The sequence below is a fragment of the Typopeltis vanoorti genome, chromosome 20 (genome assembly GCF_054136105.1).
Source record: "Typopeltis vanoorti isolate ZY-2024b chromosome 20, IOZ_Tvanoo_1.0, whole genome shotgun sequence".
NCBI classification, from domain to species: Eukaryota; Metazoa; Arthropoda; class Arachnida; order Uropygi; family Thelyphonidae; genus Typopeltis; species Typopeltis vanoorti.
In genome coordinates, this window is record NC_143568.1 from 83,767,123 (window position 1) to 83,790,814 (window position 23,692).

Consider the following 23,692-nt stretch of genomic DNA (forward strand, 5'->3'; position numbering starts at 1 on the left):
ATAAAAAGATAAAGGCAAGTACAAACACCTTACAATCAAAAATAATATGATGATAAGTACACTGCTGCAGACGTCAAAGGCTGTGGAGATTTAGAAGGGGTCAGCCACTCTACCTTATAAACGAACGTATTAGTAATTGGACCATGACTTTGTTTTCTTTGTAGATTTCTTTGTAGCAAGCATGCATATCATTGGCCCCTCTGTGAATGTTTTAAGTTTTTGCTATCAAGATTCATCTTCTCAAACCTCATGCAATTTCATAAAATGCCATTACCATCTCTCTGGTGATGAAGTGTCATGGCTCCTCATTTGATTTATCTTGAATTGCATCAATATTTTCTTCTCTCACTATTGCTGCTTGCAAATCAATAAGTTTTTTGTTAGATAATTTCTTCTTTTCCTCTTCTATTAATTCTTCACATTATTGGCATCAAACTGAGTAGCTTTGCAAGATTTACAATCTTATTATTATTGCATGGGCACCTCCATGGAGTCTTAAGACTAATCTATAACGTCTTCATACAATGTCTTTTTCAAATCCTGTGGCCATATTTCCTTCAAATCCTTCAAAACACACTGTGGCCATATTTTCTTCCATATGCCATTTAAATAACTTTCAGTAATTTCCACCCAGGCATTATTAATACAGTCATCCGTCGACTTATGTCCAGGTTCCGTTCCATCTGGCAGAACGTAAGTTGATACATTAAATCAACAAAGGTATAGGAGTCAGGGACTTAACCATAATAAGTATACTGTCATTTTAATTTTTAAACCTTATTATAAAACTGTATTGTGTGTGTTACCGCCACTATAAAACAGAAGAATAATCACCCAAATCTTCCTGCATAATCACATCTACATTACCTTCCCTGTGTGAACGATCAGGCTGTGGCTCTTCTGGTGTAACCGTTTTTTTGATGAAAATGTCCAACGCATCATGTACTTTCGTTTCTATTAATAGGTAGCGTTCAACATTGGGGTCCATGTCTTCAGCCATTTTGAGAACATTGCTAACTGCAAAGAGCATTTCTGCAAGATCCTTCACTGTAAACTGTTTAATTACCTCTCCTGTTTCTCTTTTCTCCTCTTCTGCAACACTTGTTCCTCCAGTTCGACTAATTCTTCATTGGTCAACTCTTCAGGGGAACTTTCTATGAGTATTATGTCGTCATCAACTTCGAGATTCAGATTGTTTGCTAGGCCCACTATTGCAAACTTCCAAAATCATGCATAAACCTCTTTAATGTCTTTTTCCATATGCCCCCCATATGTCATTAAGAGGTCACTTCCTCCCAAGCCACAGCAATATTTTTAATAGCATGATAAATATTGAATGCTTTCCAGAATTGCATGAGAGTCTGGTCATTTCCTTCAGTAGCAGAAATGGCTTGTGAAAAATTTCTCCTTAGATAATAAGCCTTAAACACTGCAAGAACTCCCTGATCCATCGGTTGGATCAATGAAGTAGTGTTTGGTGGGAGAAACATTACCTTGAACTTGGTGAAGATCACCGCTATAAGATGGATAACCTGGAGCATTATCTAGAATTAATAAAATTTTAAATTCTACATTTTCTTTCACACAATAGCTTTTTATTTCACTTGTTTATTTAACAGTTGATTAAGGCATCCTCAAACAATTTTTGATTCATTCACGACTTCTTATATCTCTGCTAATGAACTGGAAGAGTATGCTTCCTAATGTTTTTGAAGGCTCGTGGATTCTCAATGTGCTATCACAAATGGTTTCAGTTTATATCCAGCCACATTACCTGTAATAGAATCATAACACAGGCATGAAGAGCTTTGAAACTAGGTATGATTTTAGCTTTTTTGTGGATGAATGTCCGCTCGGGCATTTTTTTCCAAAACAAGGATGTCTCATCCATATTAAATATTTGCAGTGGCAAATAATTTTCCTCCGTAATCAATTTATCCAATTTTCCCACAAACTCCTTGGCAGCTTTCTCAGCACTTGCAGATTCCCTTACATTTTCACATTATGCAGCGCAAAACGCTGCTTGAATCTCATGAAACAACCAGAAGCACTGAATTTGTAATCATAATCAGGTTTTGCTTTCTCCTTCATCATGTTAAAGAGACTTAGTGGTTATGGCCACAGTGCTAAAGGGTATGCGCTTTTGGTTCAGGTTCTCTATCCATGATGCAAGTGGCTTTTGCATTTCACCGATAGGAGCTTGTTGTTGCTTCGTCACTATCGTCGATTTAATGGGAGCAGATCCTTTCACAGCCTCTACGATTTTATCCTTATTTTTCAAAATGGTCATCACTGTAGAATGAGACCATTCGAAGTCATGTGCGATCACAATAACGGACTTACCAGCTTCATGTTGCTTTATAACTTGCAACTTTGTTTCAAGATCAATTGCTCACCTCTTTTTCTGCGATTCTTCACTAGGTTTTTTGATTGCGCATGTAGGAGCCATGTTGTACAAAACATAGTGAAATATTTAATGATAAATACACAAATAACCTTTTTCTCAAACACAAAATCAGAGGAAGCGTTAAAGACACGTGCCAACTGCCGAGGGAAGTTGCCGCTGAAAGCGCTGTTGCCACTGTGCATGCTTTACCTTACGCTCGCTTGCGTCTTGTTCGAAAGTATAGACGAAAATGTTATTTATTACCTTATGGGATAATGGACATATCTTTGAAAGGACGTAACTCAAACGGACGTAAGTCGAGGGATGACTGTATTTAAGATGGCATGGTAAATGTTGTGAGATTTTCAAAATAGCAAACTTTGTCTTGCTTTGTATTTCTTAATAATTTTTATCTTAATTTTTAAATCAATTTTGTTTTGATTCCTAGCATTATCATGACTTGCACTTTCCTTTGGTCAATTTTTAATTATCATAATAAAAACACCTAACAATGACTGATAGGGGGTTAAAAAGAACACTAGTGGCACAACCACAGGTCTCTGATCTGAAGCAATAGTAATGTACAGTGGTGTTGTGTCCTGAAAAGGCTAAGAAATGTTTATTATAAAATATTCAGGTCACAACTTTAATACAACTTAGGCAGAGAATATGGAACGTTGGCAACAGAATAAGTGTAAGCTGTTTGTAAATGCAAATCAATTTAAAATTTAGGAATAGTATAAAATTGTAAAAAGAGCTGTTAAAAATAATCTGTATTAAGTGAGGGCCAGATGTAGAGATCAATGTAAGCTGGCAAATCCACTTAAGAACTCCGTCTCTTGTACTAAAATAGCTAAGCTGTGAGTCAGGGTTCAAGGGTCACCTTTGCCGTCCTGCATTATGCATAAGAAGGGAGGGAAAGAAGTACTGGAAAGAAAAACCAAAGCACCTTCCAGGAAGAGAAATCGGGTACACGTGCAACTAAATAGAGGGAGCTAAGGAGATTGACGTAAACACATGTGACCGTATTGGCACGCATCGCGAAGACCGAGAAATTCCGAGAGGAGAAAATTAAACAAAAAGGCCATGCAAACACCATTCTGGGCTTTTTTTCTTGGATTCTTGGTTCCAGATCTTGCAGACAGTGGTCGAGTTCGCCGTCGGAGAAGTTCCTGGCTAGTCGTGGAAGGCATTTGGTTCATCTGTCACAACGTTAAGAATGGGCCAAGCTATATCCTTGGACTAGGATAGCTGTGCGTTGTGGTGCGACGGAGGAACCAAATGGATGCCATCCGGTCAAGGCGACGTTACCGTGTCACCTACAATCTTTCCCGCCGAGATTCCACTCGTACAGTCCGACTGGAGATATCCTCATAAGAAACTAAAACAGAAGGCCTTGATGACCAGACAAGGCAGAAAAAAGATCAAGGAAATCAAGATCAGAGACGATAGACAGAGTAAGGTAGACCTTTGAATTCCTATTTCCAGCTATAGAAGAGTGTGTGATCCCCTAAGAAAGTATTTTGTAAAGGACTAAAATTAAAGAACTGTAAGAATAGCCTATGATTTAGTACAGGCCAAGATTGTGTTAAGATTTGTTTGCCCTACGAGGCCGAGAATATCTCTGAACGAGCTAAACTTAATGTAAGGAGTCTGTTATTATGTTAATTTATGACCACGTGTATTAGGATGGTATGATATTAGCCTATGAATTTATGCTGAAGATGCGTGTAATAGTGGTCAATGCAAGTTTGTATGGGTGTCTTGTATTGAAATTTGAGCCTTTGATTTTCCTTGAGAGCATTCCTAATAATATGTTCATAATATATATTTGCGTAATTCCTCAAGCTTATTAAAATGTTTCATTCAAGTACCTGCCTGATCTGCTTTTGTCTTATGAATTCAAAACTACCGCTCATAAAATACTAATGAACTAAGCACGCAAAATCCTTGTATATAAACTCCTAAAGCAAGCCACGACTGTGAGGAAGAAATAAGAAAACGGAGGGACAAGATTAAATTCGATCTAATTTTCATGTATCACTCTGAGAGGGTCACCCTGGGTAAGAATCCTGCCTATCCAAGGTATTAGCTGGCGCAGTGAAAAAAAAAATTTTGTTAATACTTATCGGGTGAACGCTATCAGATTGTTGTGTGATTAGATAAAACATGAGATATAAAGAGACTAATGAGACTGCAAAGAACTAATGGAAAGAATATTTGGTAGGAAGTAAACACTTTATTTGCATGTGTGAGAGAATTAAGATAGCTGTGAAAATATTAATAAGTAAATATTTTATTTAAGGGTATATTGTAAGAAAAGGGGAGAGAGAACGTTATTTCAAGTGACTTAGACGAATAGAGATAAATAAGTATATATTAAAGTAATATATTAGACGAAATTAAAGATAAAGACCAGCAGCATAAGATATATATAAGGAAATAAAAAAGAAAAGTAAGAACAAATATAACAGTGGGCTTTCATCTGACTACTGTAATTCATTATCAGTGCCAACTAAAAGGCACCAACTACTGGAGGCTCACAGAGTTATACTGTTCATGTACTTTACTGTCCTGGTCGGGTCCTCCATTTATTTTCTACAAGATGCAAAATATATCCACAATTTTAAGTTAACACTGGCCAGCAAAAATTTACGTAAGTTAAGTGTAATCAGTCGGGAAGTGGCTGTGTGTGTGTGTGTGTGTGTGTGTGTGTGTGTGTGTAATAAATGAAATTTCATGTTCATGTAGTCAAACTGTCAATTTAAAACCAAAATACTTACAATTTAGATAGTTTGGATTAGCTAAACACTGGACAAATTCCAATTCTATCTGGAAACGGAGACGTTGTTGATCCTCAGTTTCTATGAAATCAAAGTAAAATTGATCTTAGTCTCAAAGTTCATATCACTATGATTATACTAATTTATTTTTAGATAAGCCAAAATCGAATTCAATTACAGTGAGTTACAAGACATTCAATCCCCTGTAGTCATGAGTAGGATCAGTTGTTGGGGTCATAGATATGCTTGAACCAAGACAGATTTAAGCCGATGTAATTCACCAGAATTTCATTTATAAAAAAAAAATTACAAAAAATTCCTCCAAAAATGCTAACTTTACGAAAATAAAATAAGACAACTAGAAATTGTGGTTATCCAAAGTCAACTATTCAAAAGTGCTTAATTTCAATGACCCAGATACAACTATCACAATTACAATGCATTGTTATTGTCTTCTGTTTAGTCTTTGTGGCTATTTCCAAAGTGGGTGAAGTCCTTTTATAGTTTAAATTATTCATATTTGGTCATAAAATACTTAAAAACGCAACTTTTTGTGGTTATAAGACCATATGATTTTTTATTCATACATATATTAGTATAAAAACGCAGACTAGTTTCGCTAGCTACTAGCCTAGCTTTGTCAAGGTTGAAATATCATTTTATTAATTCCAAAGGTTATGAGGGCAGTGTATTGTCTATAACTGAGTATGTTTTTTGGCTGGTTTACCTGCTCTGCATGATGAAAAAACTTTCCACCAAAATTCAAAACTAGCTGTTATCTTCAGAAAAACACCCTTACAGAGGTCTTTGCATCTCAGATGAGATTTGAATAGGTCTTTCCAACTAAAAAGCATTGTTCATGCTGACTGAGATGAAGGATCAAGAGGTCCTGTTTACCTCATTTGCTTTATTAATTTTAATATCCTAATGGTACACAAACTCAATAATGGCTTTTGTGAAACTAATAGTGGTTACATGTGATCAGTATCGATGATGAATAACAGTGGAGATAGTGTGCATATGTTTTAACCTTATTTTACATCAAACTACTCTCTTCCATTCTAAATGTAGACTTACAACTTAAATGCAGCTGCACTGTTCTGCATAATGTTGTTACTGTCTTCTGTTTAGACCTTAACTTTCCATCTACAGGAAAGCTATATGAACCATCCCTCATAAGAAATGGCATTTTAAAAATTTTAGTGAATAGGGAAAAAATCATCTGCCCAGATATATAATATCCTCAACTAGCAAGCTCAACTAAATATGGATCCTTAGACTATAGCTACAACTCTTATTGGATCAATGAAATATGAAACTTGTTCCCCAAGTTTACACTACATAAAACCTTATAACCATTCCATATGTACAAAGAACCTCTGAAAAGGTGGCCAAAATTTTAAAGATGTACAGCCTCATACCAAAAAAATTGGCATTCTTCACTCATTTTCTCCTGCAGATCTGATGTAATCCTTAAATCTCTTAGGCATTTATCATATGCTCTGCAGTTGCAAACTTACATCAGGATTACTTACACAAAAATTCTGGTTACACAACTATGGTTACTCATGTCTGGTTGACCATGCCATGCCATGAACATTTGTCAGAAAACACCTCACTTACTTCCTAAAAGCAAATTTGAAAGCTTTTCCATGCATAGAATCCTTGCACTAATGTTATATGCTGAGAGAGAAAAAAAAAAAAAAAAAGCCAGTAACCCTTTCAATGAACACAATGGTAAATGAATAAGGCATTGTGTAGATGGACTGAGTAGGTGACAGTAGGTTGTGGGGGATAGGGTGTCCTCCAGAAATAAGTCTGTAGAGTTGTTACAATACCTCATAGCAATGCAACATCTCGAGGTGTTGTGACTAATAAAAAGTAACAGCAACAATAATAAAAAGTAACAAATAATAAATACTTCGTTTGCTCTTCAAAGGATTTTCAAATGTTGATCTTCGCATCTATGAACCAACTTCTTATTGTCCTCTGCAACAGTTTTCTTTATACTGTTTTTTCCAAGGACTATGACCTCTAGCTGTTCAAGAAACATTCTTTCTAAAATTTAACCAACCACCTGATCACATGCAAACATTACACTGATGCACTACAGGTTTTGTAGCCTCTGATGTTTGTAGAATTAATATTTATATTAAAATATAAATTTTAATGCCTAATTGCCTTACCCATTTTTTAATGGCTGGCTGTTCAACAATCTACATTGAGTAAGAACTGTGGCTAGAAAAATTTAAAGTGAATCATCATCATCATGCGTATCAAGGATGTAGGCCTAGCGTGGCCTGTTCCGGACTTAGAAATCATCATTGAATCGTTTACGAGGACGTCCTGGTTTTCTTTTTCCTAATGGCTTGTACTTTAAGGCTTATTTTGATAATCTTTCTACTTTATACTGTTTTTTCCAAGGACTATGACCTCTAGCTGTTCAAGAAATATTCTTTCTAAAATTTAACCACCTGATCACAAGCAAACATTACACTGATGTACTACAGGTTTTGTAGCCTCTGACGTTTGTAGAATTAATATAAAAAAAAAAAAAAATCAGCTAACGCCTTTTTATTCCCGTATACAGGGAGTAGGCGAGGCCATTTAGCCCTATCCAACTTTTGGAGACTGAGTGGGCAGTTCAATCTCCGCAGGTACCAATCAGAGATAGATGGCCGAAGGCTATCACTAATTAAGCGGTACACAGTGAAAAGAGACGGCTCAAATGTGCCGCCATCTTGTGGTCCCTAACCCTAACACAATATATTTAATGTCTGAAATAATGTGGGTTCTACGGTCGATTTTCTTGAGTTTACAGGATGAAAAACCCGCTTGCCCGTGCCAGAGATCGACTAACTCGGGAACCGGTCGAAAAAAGGCTTAGAAAAATTTCCTCTAGTCGCCAACTAGACTCGAAACCAAGTCTTCCTTCGTGTGGCCAAGCACCGTGGTGTGCAAACGCCACACCCACTGAGCTACACAGGCTCTTTAGAGTTAATATTTATATTAACTCTAAAGAGCTAGAATTAATATTTATATTAAAAAATAAATTTTAATGCCTAAGTGAATCAGGACAGATGATAATACAGATTTATATCAAACCAGTCAGTGATCTTATTCTGATTAAGAAACACAAAAGACTTCACAAAAGATATTCATCTTACTGAGTACTGCTTTTGGGTATAAACTAATTATTATTATGTGACACCTCCAGGGAGTCCAAAGACTCATCGAGGGAGAGTGTGCCAACACTATCGAACGATTGATCCCACTCCAACTACTAACCACGCTCAAACTTGATTAAGTTTTTGCGAGCGATTAAAAGCAGAGGCTCTACTAATCGACCAACTTTGCTGGCCCTGCTTTAAAGTATTATCAATGTTATGTAAAATTTAAGGGATAAGAGATAATAAAAAAAAAAAAATAGAAATAATCCAAAATGCAAATTAATAAAAGAAGTTTCATAAACTGAACCAATATTGCAGAAGAATAATTTCTGAACCTTCACAATGGGAATTTTTAATTCAGTACAGGAACTAGTTTTATAAAGTGCAAAGTATTATGGAAAATCTAAATTATAAAATTTGAAACACTGAAATTTTTTTATGTTCCACTAAGCGTGATAAGAAACCAATACTTGGAAAATGTAATAAGACTTCAAATTTAAATGAAATAGCAACAATAAAACACAGACTCTCCAGAGCACGATGAATAAACTGAATAAAATTTGAAAAACAAAATTCCTGCAACTCTAAAAATAAAATTATACAAAAGTATAAACTATCAACAGCTTTCTACAGTGCCGAAAGCTAGACCTTAAAAAAAGGCAGAAAGGAAACTGTTGGATTTTGAAATGAAACACTTCTGGAAAATCAACACAACTCATTGGACAGAACATAAGATAAATGCACAAATGCTGCAAGATTTGAATATCCCTAACTCAACAATTCTTAACATAGTTAAAAAGCATCAACTGTTGGTTTGGTCACACTGTGCAAATGAAACTAGACAAACTTTCTCGCCTGGTATTTGAGGGCACTGCAGAGGGTACAAGACCCAGGGGCAAACCAAGATTAACATTTATTAAAGTTCTTAGAACTGCACTGGACTTTCAAAGCTGTTGACATATGAAAGAGCTTGCTTTGGACAGAGAACAGTGGAAAGCTCTTATCTATGTGGGACTCAACCCGTCTTGAGGATGGAAGAGAGAGAGAATGAAGACTAACTTCAAAATATACAAAATATACTACAGGCTTACAACCTTTCTTGAGCGGAAATCATAAAAAAAAAAAAAGACAACTGAAGATATAGTCAGAACTAGCAGAGATCAACAAATTCTGCCCGCTTCTAATATTTTATTTATATATATATATATATATATATTTTATGTGACTTCCAACTACAAAAGGTTATAGACTTCTAGTACATTAGTACTGTAGGAAGGCTAGGGATTTTTTTTTCTTCATACCTTACCTTACCTGGCCCAAAAGCCCTGCTCTGGAGACCAAACATGGAACTTTTTCAAGTTGCTTCTGGTCTCCAATAAGCAGGATGGTGGTCTCACACCAGGCCATGAAACTCATCTATCATCTAAAGACAATCACATACCTACATCCACACCCATGGCAGTAATCAAATCCACAACTTACTGGTTTGAGAGCAGATATGCTACTCAGCCAACCAGGCCAGCATGTTGCTAGCTGTTTGAATGTTTTGGTGAATGTTTGGTACCCAATACCAAGTGCATTTAATGCAAGCCATTGTCTGTAGGCATCTAACTTTAGAGTGCCAAAAAAGTAAAAAAAATTATGACAGAAATCATGTAACTTGCATTTCTTATGTGACACCTCCAGGGAGTCCAAAGACTCATCAAGGGAGAGTGTGCAACAGCATCGAATGATTGATCTCCTTCCAATTACTAACCGTGCTCAAACTTGCTTAACTTTTTGTGTGAGTTAGTAGCAGAGGCTCTACCAATCGACCAACCTTTGCTGGTCAAGGTTCTTGGCCAGCATGTGGCTCTCACCCACGAAAGATTTAATTGTAAACCTGTAGTAATAAAAATAACGATTATTATTTGTAATGTTTTTTGTATACTTTTACTTATTTTTTTACATAGTCCAGAAACCCTGCTCCAGAGACCAAACATGGAACTTTTTGAAGCTACTTCAAGCCTCCAATAAACAGGACAGTGGTCTCACACCAGGTGATGAAATTCATCTCCCAACTAAAGTAAATCAAACATCCATGCCCAAGATGGGATTCAAGCCCACAGTCTGTTGGCTGGAGAATTGATACACTAACCACTCAGCTAATTAGGCTAGCAAATAAATCAGTGTCATCAAAATTCTATGTGAGCAAGGAGATAAGAAAAATTTATGCATGGAATAACAAAAAAATAAAATTCAATTAATTAAAAAAAATACTTATTACCAATTTAGATTTACAGGTATATATCTGAAACAAAAATAACATTATTTTTTAAAAATTGTAAGATATAAAACTTTTTGGTAGCAATTCTAGGTGGCAGATGTCTTCATCACCCAGTGCTTATTAGAAACCTGAAGTAGCATGTTTGGTCACTAGAACAAGGGTTTCTGTCTCCCCCCCCCTTTCCTCTTCCCACATGCAGTGAGAGTGATACCCTCAATGACATACCAATCTCACTGCAAGGTGCCCAGATCCTCCCCAATTCAAGGATACAGCAGTAAAATGGTTCTGTAGGCTGGCTGCTGGTTAGTGCATGAGACCGAGCCAGTTAGTAACAAATCTGGAGGTTTCCTGATCAACTAGTGTCAAATCCTACAACCACATATTTTGCCAGTTTGTAACTGGAGAGAGACCAAATACTACGGCCACAGGGAAACTGTCGAGGCCACATATGGACAAGAGACTGAGTTTCCTCTGTGTGGGTGGTATGTTTGCAGGTCAGTCACCTCTAACTGCATGCCCCACTTCCTCTTTATCTCTTCTTCAAATACAATGGATAACAATCTAAACAAATGCAATTTTGCTGCAGATCTCAAAAATTCTCCCACAAAAAATACCGTATATGTCAGTGTATAAGATGACTCTCAAATACTATAGAAAACCAAACACATCTCCTTGCGGATATGTCTAATGTTACGCATTAAAGGAAGGGCCACTACCCAGACTAGTTTCGACCTTTATTGAGGTCTCTTCAGTGGGAGCCAGGCCCTAGTGGAAATACCAGGCAGAAGCATTAGCAGGTCATCTCTACCTATAGGAGTTGCCAAATGGTGTGCCACCCTTTTTTTTTTAATAAATTACTCTGGATTTAGAGAAAGATGTTGAAAGTTTATTTTTTCACTTGGTTAGAGTATAATAAAATTAGTTTAATCCTTTATCCAAGTGTGAGCAAACAAAGTTTGCACCTGAAGTATCTTCAGGACTAGGGTAAAGTGATACAACACCAGGGCAACTCGTTGCAAAGGTGGAGAAAGCTACCAACACTCCTAACTCAGTATCTCCTATAATGCAAAACACATCTCCTTGCGGATATGTCTAATGTTACGCATTAAAGGAAGGGCCACTACCCAGACTAGTTTCGACCTTTATTGAGGTCTCTTCAGTGGGAGCCAGGCCCTAGTGGAAATACCAGGCAGAAGCATTAGCAGGTCATCTCTACCTATAGGAGTTGCCAAATGGTGTGCCACCCTTTTTTTTTTTAATAAATTACTCTGGATTTAGAGAAAGATGTTGAAAGTTTATTTTTTCACTTGGTTAGAGTATAATAAAATTAGTTTAATCCTTTATCCAAGTGTGAGCAAACAAAGTTTGCGCCTGAAGTATCTTCAGGACTAGGGTAAAGTGATACAACACCAGGTAGCTTTCTCCACCTTTGCAACGAGTTGCCCTGGTGTTGTATCACTTTACCCTAGTCCTGAAGATACTTCAGGCGCAAACTTTGTTTGCTCACACTTGGATAAAGGATTAAACTAATTTTATTATACTCTAACCAAGTGAAAAAATAAACTTTCAACATCTTTCTCTAAATCCAGAGTAATTTATTAAAAAAAAAAGGGTGGCACACCATTTGGCAACTCCTATAGGTAGAGATGACCTGCTAATGCTTCTGCCTGGTATTTCCACTAGGGCCTGGCTCCCACTGAAGAGACCTCAATAAAGGTCGAAACTAGTCTGGGTAGTGGCCCTTCCTTTAATGCGTAACATTAGACATATCCGCAAGGAGATGTGTTTTGCATTATAGGAGATACTGAGTTAGGAGTGTTGGTAGCTTTCTCCACCTTTGCAACGAGTTGCCCTGGTGTTGTATCACTTTACCCTAGTCCTGAAGATACTTCAGGCGCAAACTTTGTTTGCTCACACTTGGATAAAGGATTAAACTAATTTTATTATACTCTAACCAAGTGAAAAAATAAACTTTCAACATCTTTCTCTAAATCCAGAGTAATTTATTAAAAAAAAAGGGTGGCACACCATTTGGCAACTCCTATAGGTAGAGATGACCTGCTAATGCTTCTGCCTGGTATTTCCACTAGGGCCTGGCTCCCACTGAAGAGACCTCAATAAAGGTCGAAACTAGTCTGGGTAGTGGCCCTTCCTTTAATGCGTAACATTAGACATATCCGCAAGGAGATGTGTTTTGCATTATAGGAGATACTGAGTTAGGAGTGTTGGTAGCTTTCTCCACCTTTGCAACGAGTTGCCCTGGTGTTGTATCACTTTACCCTAGTCCTGAAGATACTTCAGGCGCAAACTTTGTTTGCTCACACTTGGATAAAGGATTAAACTAATTTTATTATACTCTAACCAAGTGAAAAAATAAACTTTCAACTATAGAAAACCCTCGAAATCATGGGTTGTCTTATACGGCGAATATAAAAAGGGAAGCTTAATTTCTTGGATGAACATTTAGGTAGTTACAATACATTGCTATATAAGAAAATAAGCAGTGTTTATAAACAAATCTGATTAATTTTTTTTGTTACATAAATTTATTTAAATGATGCAGCGTGCATAGATCCATTGTTTGTAAATGATTTTTCACCAGTCAACATCCAATTATTCCACTCTTCTCGCATGTGATCTTTAAATGGTTTGTTCAAGCAGACGTCTAGTGGTTGCAATATAGAAGTTAAACCATCTGGTATAACAGCAACTATGTTATTTTTTTCTAGAGAACTTTTAGTATTCTCAGTTAATTAAATGACTACAAAACACATCCCATACTAAACCATCCTAACACACACCACACAAAAAATACACATAACTTTCCTCAAAAAATGCCTCGATCACAACATCATACCAAAATTCGCGGCAGTACGCAGCAACAGCACAATTAGCAGAAACAAAAAAATTTGCTACCGGGCATCCCATGCTCTCATAAAAAAAGCCATAAACAACAGATTTAAAAAGAAGCAACAAGCATATTCATACATTCACAAAACAAAAAACAGATTGAAAATGCTAATGACCCCAAACGAATGGGAGGTCTTTTGGGATATTACCCAATGTCACATTAACGACTACACGCTATTAATAGAAGCTTGACATGCAAAGAAATGGTACGCACTAACAAACACCCAATACAACAATTGCGCTGCTTCAAACCCTTCGGATATTACTGCCTTAAAACCCACAAAAAAACATTCCATCATCAATCTATCACACCACAACCTCACATCCGATGAAATCACCATCCTGAGCAAAGGACTAAAATTTGGCATATCCCCAAAATACATACAAAACAGAGACATCATTACCGAAATTCAAGCAAAATTAGAGTATAACCATTCTGCCTTTGTTTGAATACCCATTCTGCAACAACATGATTTTTCAGTTGTGGTGGCAATCGGGTGATCCCTGTTCTCATCGCACATTTTTAATTTGGCAATTTCTTTTTTAAATATCTTCGTTCTTCCTCCATTCTCTTGCCATCTTCTTGGTTATGTCAAACTTTCTTGCAGCAGCATAGTTATTAGTTTGCTTTGCCATTTCAATTACCCTTATTTTAAATCAAGCTTCATACTCTTTGTTTTGTTGCTGGTTCCATGATTTTAAATGATAACAATTTTAATAATCCTAAAATTTAAAAAAAAAAATGCAAAATTAATAATTAAAATTGGAGCTCATAACTTTTAATTTGCGTAAATACTAAATCTATCCTATGCAAAAAAATAATGGATATGCATAGATATAAAAATAATAGATATAACAACAATACCTAATGTTGCATTAATATAAGAAAGAAGAAATCGGGGTCATCTTATACAATCGACATAAGCTTAAAACCTAAAAATAGCCTAAAATTTTGGCCTCGTCTTATACGCCAACATATACGGTAGTTAAAAAACTCATTAAAAAAAAAAAAAAATCCAACCAAACAATGCACCAACATTAATTCTTACCAAAAAAAAAAGTTTCCACATCCACTTCACCAACATCTGTGGCCTAAACAGCAATATAAACAATGTGCATCACCACCTACAGTCATCTATCAGAATTACTATTCCTATAAGAACCCCAAATAACAACCTCAACTGCCAAAACTATACATTACAAGGGCAGCACTTGTACATTCATTAGAACTGATATACCATGCCAGAGACTGCAAATCCTTGAATTCCCACTGTTTGATCTACTTTGGTTCAAAATTTCTCTACCAAATTAACCTGCCCTTTTCGTATGCTCTCTCTCTCTCTCTCTCTCCCCCCCTAAAGCTTGACTTTCTATAGTCAAAATACTCCAATAGTGAGGTCATCCTTCTTGGGACTTCAATGGGCACAACTCATATTGGCTCCCCTTCTCCAGTTTCAAAGATCAATCAGCTATCAGTAAATGACCTATCTCAGATCATCAATCCTCCTACCAGAATACCTAACAACACCCCCCCCCTCCAATTTGCAACATGCTTGACCTCTTCCTAACAAGTTCCCCGTCCAGGTATCATGGATATCTATTCTCTTCTTGGTAACTCTGACCAGAACCTCATACAAGTTTCTTTTGCCACAGAAAAATCTTCACCCACCAGTTGGTACATGTGCCAACTGGGAGGACTCCTGTGACTTCTATTCCTTCTTCACATGGTCCAACTACTGCTTCAGTTCTTTTGATCCAAACACCTACTCAGACCAAATAACAGAAATCATCCTCAGGAATGAAGACTTTCATCCCCTATTCCATTCCAAATTCTCAGCCACCATCCAAGCCTTTGTTATCAAGAAAGTGTTCCAATGCTGTAAAAGAATAAACCTCTGCTTACCATGAATGGCTCAAAGACCAAAACTCCAGCTGCCCACTCTGCCTATAGTACAGCTTGCAACAGTTGTAAAAGAATCATCAACAAGTTAAGAGCCAGACTCCGAAAAGGCCAAATGCTGCAAACTTGCCTCCGGGCCAAATAGCAGTCACTTCTTCTGGTCGTTTGCCAAGGTCATTGGGTGCAACTTCTGTCCATCCAGGTTTCCACCACTCTCTCACATCTGGATACTACTGTAGTTACCTCACCTAAAGACAGGGGCCCAACTTATTGGCATCACTCTCCTCCAGTTCCTGCATTGATGACCTGGGCAAAGCTCCCTCCACCAAGAACGGCCCTTCATATCTCCCATAGTCTTTCTACAAAAAGAAATTCGAAGAATCCTTAATAACCTGAACACAAACAACGCATCTGGTCCTGATGGTACCCACTGGGTTAAAAAATTGTGTCCCAGAACTAACACCTATCCTATCACCTCTTCAAATGGCATCTACCCTACACATGGAAACAGGTCCACACCTAGCCCATCCCAAATAAAGGTGATAAAAGTCAACCAATAAACTACAGTCCAACTGCTCTCACTTCTGTTCTCTCTAAAATTATGGAGAAGGTCACCAACAGCAACCAACTCTCGAATCACCTAGAGTCATACCAGCTATTTCTCCATGGCCTGAGTCCAGAGGTTGGTGGACAAGCAAGATCAGCTGTAGATCTTGCTTTACCATCCACCTCTGATCTCAGGCCATGGAGAAATTTGGAAAAACTCACATGGACATTTCAATGGCATTCAATCAGGTTTTGTACAAGGGCCTACTTAAACTGCCATCCTATAGTTTGCTTTCTCACTCTGCAACTGGATCACCAACTTTCTCACTAGTTGCTCACTACATGTCATGGTGGACAGTTTACTCTCCTCAGATTCTCCACCAGTGCAGGAGTACCAAAAGGTTCTGTTCTTTCTCCCACTCTCTTCGTCTTGTATATAAATGACCCGCTCTCATAGACTTCTAATCCTATCCATAACTTTGACAATAACAATACACACTATTCCTCCTTTTCATTTGACAAACCTTGTAGTGCTCAAATATTAGAATCCTCAAGATCTACCACAACCAGTAACCTGAACTCAGATCTCAGCTATATCCCAGTGGGGAAAGGACAAACTTGTAAACTTCAATGTCACCAAAACTCAGTCCAGTCTGATCACTCACAAGAAAGCTCGCATCTCCCCCTTTATCTTCAAGTAATACTGAGATATTCAAACACGATCAGATTTCTCTTCTTAGACTGACCTGAACTTCTAATCTTTCCTGGCATAACCACATTTCAACTATTGCGTCTGCAGTCACCAAAAAACTTGGTGTACTTTGTCACACCTTCACAGCCACTAACTCTGCACCACCTCAAATGTGGGAACAATATATGTAATATTGTTCCCACATTTCGGGTGGTGCAGAAAAATCCTCTCTAAGTAAGTTACTCGATTCTATCCAGAAGAGGGCAATCTGACTAATTAATGATCCTTCTCTCACATACCCCCTCTTCCACAGATACTTTCAGTGCTCTGCTGAATTGACCACTATTATTGCTCCAATAGCATTAAAACAAAAGCTGCTGCTCACCAACATCCTTTTACAGTCCATCTTGAAACTCAATAAACCAACTTTACTGCCTCCTGTTTCATTCCATCTGCTTCTGTCCTTTGGAACAGTCTTCTCCACTCTGTAATCTTTGGGGAAGACTGTTCCAAAGGACAGAAATGTGAACAGGTTCCTCCTTTCTTCTATTCCTCTAGCCCACACATGGCACCAATATGCTATACATCTTGTGGCCTTTCATGTGTGGATCATTTATATATATATATATATATATATATACATAAATTCTGAGCAGTATTTATCACTAACATTCTATACACACTAGCATACAGATCTGAGATATGATTTGAAGAAATTTTAAAAACTACACTGGAAAAGCTAAGTGCAACATTTTTATATGTCAAATGAGCTCCTAAAAGGAAAACATTTCATGTCTTTCAGAAAGCAGACTGATCTACTGCATTAAGTATGTATGTTGAACACAGGAGCAAAAATAATTTTTAAAAATTTATATTTTAAAATAGTTTTCCATATTAATTTTTATGCATATTTTCTAATGGTATTTGCTGTCTCATACACATTCTATTAGAAGCATTGCTAATTTTTAATGAAAATATGAAAATTTTATTTTCTAATATACTTTCAAACTAAGTATATTTTGTTAACTAAACTAAGTGCCTAATCATGTTAGTAAATATGATATCATATGAAATAAAGACCAAAGTAAAGAATGGAGAAGAACAGTAAAGATACACTTACCCATACTTGGAGACAGGTCTGGAGCTTGGCTATAGCTGATTAGATTGCTGATAGCAGGAACAAATGTGCACAGAAAACCATGATATGGTAAAATTAGAATCCAGTTTGATATTAATAAAACGGGATCAAGGTAGAAAATAAAATAAGTTACATAGAATAACTGCAACAAGCTTATTTGACGAAATAAAATGCTTAAAAATAAACTGAGAGAAGCAAAAATAAGGAATGAAACCCAAAATGAAATAAAAAAAGTGGGGGTGTCATTATTAGTTATTATTTCAGTTTACATTATTCTATGTAGATTGAAAGGAGAAGCCTATCTTCTTCTTCCAGTCTATATTCATTGCGAATTCACTCTAACCTTATTTTTACAAAAATTCATTACGAGAGGCGAAAGTTACAACTTCCTGTTTCTCAAAAACATGCGAAACAGGCCTACTATTTTGCAACCATTTTGTACATGACATTAATGATATTGCTTCTATGCTAAGACCATCCAAACTATAATTGTTGTTGCAAACTATAATTAAAAGCATATAATGTTCCGTTGTATTTAAAATTGGTGCAAAGGAGATTTTAGATCTTACCCTTCCAAATGTCACACAAACTTTCCATCATCAAAAATCATGTAAGAAACAGAAAACATCCTGCCCCCTTCTATAATGGTTGTTTCATTAAAGAGTGAATGCTATTTTTTACATACTGTGATTTTTCATAGAATGCCTGGAGACAGGGAGATCAAGTAGTCATCACTAGAAGCTGTCTACAGCTTCTAGTGATGGCTTAAAAAAAAAAAGAGAAAATGGTAGAAAGGGTACAGAGCCAAGTAATCAAGATGACATTGGGACTGAATGTTGTGTATAAGGCAAAATTGAAAGAATGCAGAACTGCAGACCCTGGTAAATATGCTAAGGAAATGTGATGTAATAGAGAAATAGAGGATTTTATAGAATGGAAGTGGATGCAAGTTTTGTGTTATATCATAAAAAGAGGATGTAGTCATCTGGAATTACAGCTGAAGTAACCAAGATTCTGAGGCCAGTATATTATGTCTGCTAATACATTCATATATCTGTTAATATATTATTCTAGCTTGTTTGCCTGTTTTGCAAAATGAAAAACGGGAGTTTCTGGAAAGAAGAAACAAACAAGGAGTCACCCCCTACAATTTGAACAGGGTTGTGATTAGCAAAGATATGATGGGTTTTCCCTCTTGGTAAATTGGTAAATGTCAAATGGATTAGGCTGCTGGTGGAAGTGCATAGCCTATAAATGAATTTAAGAAGAATGAGGGATGGTGTGTTAAGTGAGTGCTCTCCCTCTTCTATTTGTCCTTGGAAGTTTCTGAATAAGCATAATATGCATACAAAGAATATAAAGATTTTAATTTCAATTTAAAAATTCAATTTTATAATTCTTATAGAAATTTTTAATTCATTTTAATATCATTACTTTATTATACCTTACTGATTGATCTGTGCAGTAACCAATTAAAAACAAAACAAAAAAGAAAGATGATATATTGTAAAAGTAGGATTAATTATGAAATACGCTGGTTTCGATAAATTAAAGAATAAAGAGAAAAATCACAATAACTAAAAATTCTGCATGAATTTTTATAAAATTTAGTGAAAAGTAGTATAACATGAGATGAAAAACCCACAAAAATTGTAAATGGATACACGATAACAATGATTAAAAAAAATAAACTATGTCAAAATGAGATTTTCAAAGTGCCTCAATGAGGAATATGGTCATCCCTCACAGCAACACAGTACTCTCACCAAGAGGTTTCATACTGTTTATATTGATGTCCAGGTCCTGCTAAGTCCTTCAGGTTTGGGAGGAGATGGGGGGGGTGTTGAGAGCATCCCAGATATATTCAACAGGATTAAGGTCAGGAGACTTGGCTGGCCAGTCCATGCATACAATAGTCTTTTCTTGAAGATATTGGTCCATTTGATCTCCTCAATGAAAACAAGCATTATTGATCATCATCAACAAGAGATTCATTATGGGAGGTCCCATTCTCACATGCATAACTCCCCATACCTTGACTTAAGTGCATTTACTGTTCTTGCACTCACCACACTCTCAGGCAATGCATTCCAATCACCTGCCATTCTCTGTGCAAAAAAATCTGCTCTCACCTCCTCCCAACACCCACACTCTCTTTATACAGCTTCTAGTGATGGCTTCTTGTTCTCCCTGTCTCCAGGTATTCTATGAAAAATCTCATCCACATTAATTTGGCAATTATCCCTTGCAACTCTCCATCATGTCTCCCCTCTTCCTTCTATCCACTAGGCTCTACAATTTGCATGGAAAGTAGTAGGTGATTAAAATGCATTGCCTGAGAGTGTGGTGAGTGCAGGGATAGTAAATGCATTTAAAATCATTCATATAATCCTCTTTCTTATGTCCTCATATTCCACAATTAAGAGACCAGAAACTGACTTAATGAATCCTCACTAACAACTCATCCATGACCAAATCTGTGCAGTAATCCACATGCAGTTTGATAAAAGACTTGTACAATGGAATCATAACATCCTTATTTCTACACGTGTTCTCCACATCATTCCCATAATATACTGTATTGTCTTCACAATTTTAGCAAAACTGTCCACAAAATTTCAAGTCCCTATCCACCATCCCCCAGCTCTTTCATCTCCTCCACGTTCTCTATGATATCCCCACTAATCCTATACTTGTAGGATAGATGTCTCCTTTATTGCATCTGCATATGGACAAACATAGGGGTCAAGGACTTCATTTCTAAGATGCAGCATTCATGATTCTACATGCATCCCCCCAATGATATGCCTCTCCAAATCATCACGCTACCTCCACCTTGTGTTCCTTTCACAAATATCATGATAGCATGTCCCTAGTTCTTTCCAGATCAAGAGCACACCTGATCTTGCTTTGTAGAGCAACTCAGGACTCATCTGTAAACAATACCAGCTCCCATTGGTTTTGGATCCATTTGACATGAAGCCTAGCCCATTTCAAACATTCTCTCCTCTGGTGTAAGGTTAGGAGCATGCAGGATAGGATTGTACTTGACTTGTGTAGCACTCCTGTTTCAGTGAGCAGATAGTGATAATCAAATATATCGATCACTCGCTACAGTTTTAGCCACGGCCTTCCTTTTCTCATTTACATTTCACATCCATTCTGTTTATCTTCTTACTATACATATATACAGTCTCTAGGAATGATACAGCTGCTTTCAAATGGTATAAATGCTTACTCTCAGATGCTGCTTGATTATCTGGGGTAATTGGCAGTATGTAATCTTATGTTCTGTACTTCCATGTTTCCTCTTAATTCAGGAATGCACCTGCCTGCCCACCTCCCATGTCACAACTATAATCACTCTACCAAGCAGAGGCTGCATGGTAGAGTGATTATAGTTGTGACTTTTATTTGTGTACAAATAAAATATTACTTTTATTTGTGTACAATTTATTAAAAGATGCCACGATTTAACCATAAAACAGCCACTCAATTACTACTGTGTCACAAAACCAAAAATACCATTCAGTGGACTTTTAAATATATCTACTCTATATATATAAAAAGATAAGCTGAAATTTGAAACATTTTCATGTCACGTTTTTTGTCTTACTAGCTTACTGGCACAGAACTCGGGAGGTTAGGCACCATAGGCGCTAGTGGGGAGGGGGGGGTGAGCCTCCTAGTATATATATATATATATATATATATATATATATATATATATTTAAAAAAAAACTGCCCATTTAACAGTTCTAATTTTAGATTTGTCATTTTTCATACAAGCATAAAAAAAGAAGTTTGCTTGTATATATAAAGACAAACTTACAATTCAGTATGACATGTATGTTGGATACTCATGTGTTAAACAGTGATATACAGTTTTTTGGATATAGATGTTTCTGCAGTAGTGTAGCAAGCTTTTCTTGCATCTTTGGCCAATTCCTAGCTATATTTTTTTTATTTTTTAACTGTGACAATTCTGACAACTGGTAAAGAATCCCTGTCACTACCAGTACCCTTAACAACTGCCCTAATACCACTGCCTTCCTATGCTAGTGTGTTTATACATGTCTATACAACATCCTTGATGATTTCACTTTGTTTAAACTGATTTCACAAGGCATTCTCTAAAGGCTCTATAAAAGTCATAGGTCAGGAGACTACTGGTTGGATATCTCTGCACTTAAAATACCACCACCTTTAACATGATTATTAGAAGGAAAATTTTTTGTCACAGAAATTTTCCTCCCTATCATCATGCAACTTAATTAACTGCATCTTCATATGGCAATTCTTAAGTTGATGTATTGAATAAGAAAAACGATTGTGCGCACAACTTTATTAAAAATAAAGTCCACTGTAATAAATTTTATAATATATAAATTTATAAATTTATATTATAATTCATTTTATAATATAAATTTATACGTGCATAGATATATTAAAAGGATGTGATTATACAGTCGAGGAAAAGGTATGTAGAGCTCAATTTGCATACAAGTGTACTGTACATGGAGTATTTCATTCGTTTCTTTCTTTCTTTTCAGTTCAATTATAGTTCTAAGTGGGGTGGTTTGTTTTCTCATGCAATATTTTAACGAATATGGTGAATATATTTTGATGGTTGCTGAATAGGAAATCATCTTTTTTTTTGAAGAAGCCCTTCTTCCCCTTTCTTCATTTTTAGAGAAGGAATCGGAATCTCTGTTGGTTCATACGAAAAAAAAAAAAGGAATTATATAAAGCAGACAATCATCCCAACCGCTAGTTTACAACTTTAGGTTCAGAATACTCTGAAGACAGCATTCTACTTATTGAATTCTGAATGCATTGTGTGCAAAACGAAATGCTGCAAACAAGTAACTAGTAGACTACTAAACATTTTACGCATAATCATAAGAAAACCGAAGCAATCATAAGTTACTATTTAGATCATTGCAGCTGATCTGATATAGCGCTTTTATTATACTAACCTTTCACAGCCATTTTACACATACCAAATTAAAATACTCATACAGACAGTTCAAACAAACGTGCAAAACACCTGAGCCCAATTTTATACACAACGTCCATGTATAAACTTGCATGCCGTTTAGATTATTTTATATTATACTGAAATGAATGGAGTAAAGCCCAACAATAAGAGGAAACTAGCCCAACAATCAAACGGGAAATTCATCATTATGAAATTCTAACGAGTAAGCAAAAGATCGGGAGCAGAATAAAGAAATAAAAATATTCAAGTATTGATAGAAGAAAAAAAAAACTCAGTTTTGAAATTATGTCATCGCAATAGCTTTTACTAAAGACAGAAAAAAACCCTAACTATCAAAAGTTACTCTAAATTTCGTGCAACAATGAATTTAAAAATAGTTGGATTGTTAATGGGAGCTATTCGAATAATCCATTTAATTCAATATAATTCAATTAGGAGTATTGCTTAAATATTTTATCATCTTAACAAAGGATAATCGTTAATCAAATAAATGCATAACGCAATAGGACTGTAAATAATATAAAATTCGGAACTGCGAGCACAGGGATATAAATCAACTGTAGAGGGCTACTAGATTACTTGATTATTATTATTATTATTATAATTACACGGCAGTTCCATGAATTCTGCAGACTCATTGAGGAAGATCCTAAACACTATACCAAGCGCTAACGAACTGTTGCACAATATCTATCATACTTCACTTTCAACTCATTCATCAACATGGCACCCACAACAGACTTTAACTACATATTTCACTCATTCATTCCTCTCTAAGTCCGCGCGGTTAGCCTAGTGGCTTTGCGCTTCGCAACCATATGCCTGGGGAAGGAGTGTCCTAGGCTCGATTCCCGTCGGAGACGTGAGGAGCTGAAGGATCTTCTTCAGCCATAGCCAAGT

At 36.3% G+C, this 23,692-nt stretch overlaps 1 protein-coding gene across 2 annotated transcripts in view; it reads right to left on the minus strand.

Annotated features, from left to right (window-relative positions):
* The window catches only part of MED31 (mediator complex subunit 31), a 67,157-nt gene extending 44,281 nt beyond the window's left edge, over positions 1–22,876 (minus strand). Inside the window, exons 1-3 of one of the 2 annotated variants that reach the window (XM_090410318.1) lie at positions 22,770–22,845; positions 17,773–17,819; positions 5,170–5,250 (exon numbers count right to left, since the gene is read on the minus strand). In XM_090410318.1, coding sequence (XP_090266444.1) covers positions 5,170–5,250; positions 17,773–17,776 — 85 coding nt within the window. In that variant the 5' untranslated portion in view covers positions 17,777–17,819; positions 22,770–22,845. Of the gene's footprint in view, positions 1–5,169; positions 5,251–17,772; positions 17,820–22,769 lie in introns of both variants that reach the window. The other variant, XM_090410317.1, reaches the window with a different exon arrangement.
* Between the last annotated feature and the right edge of the window lie 816 nt (positions 22,877–23,692).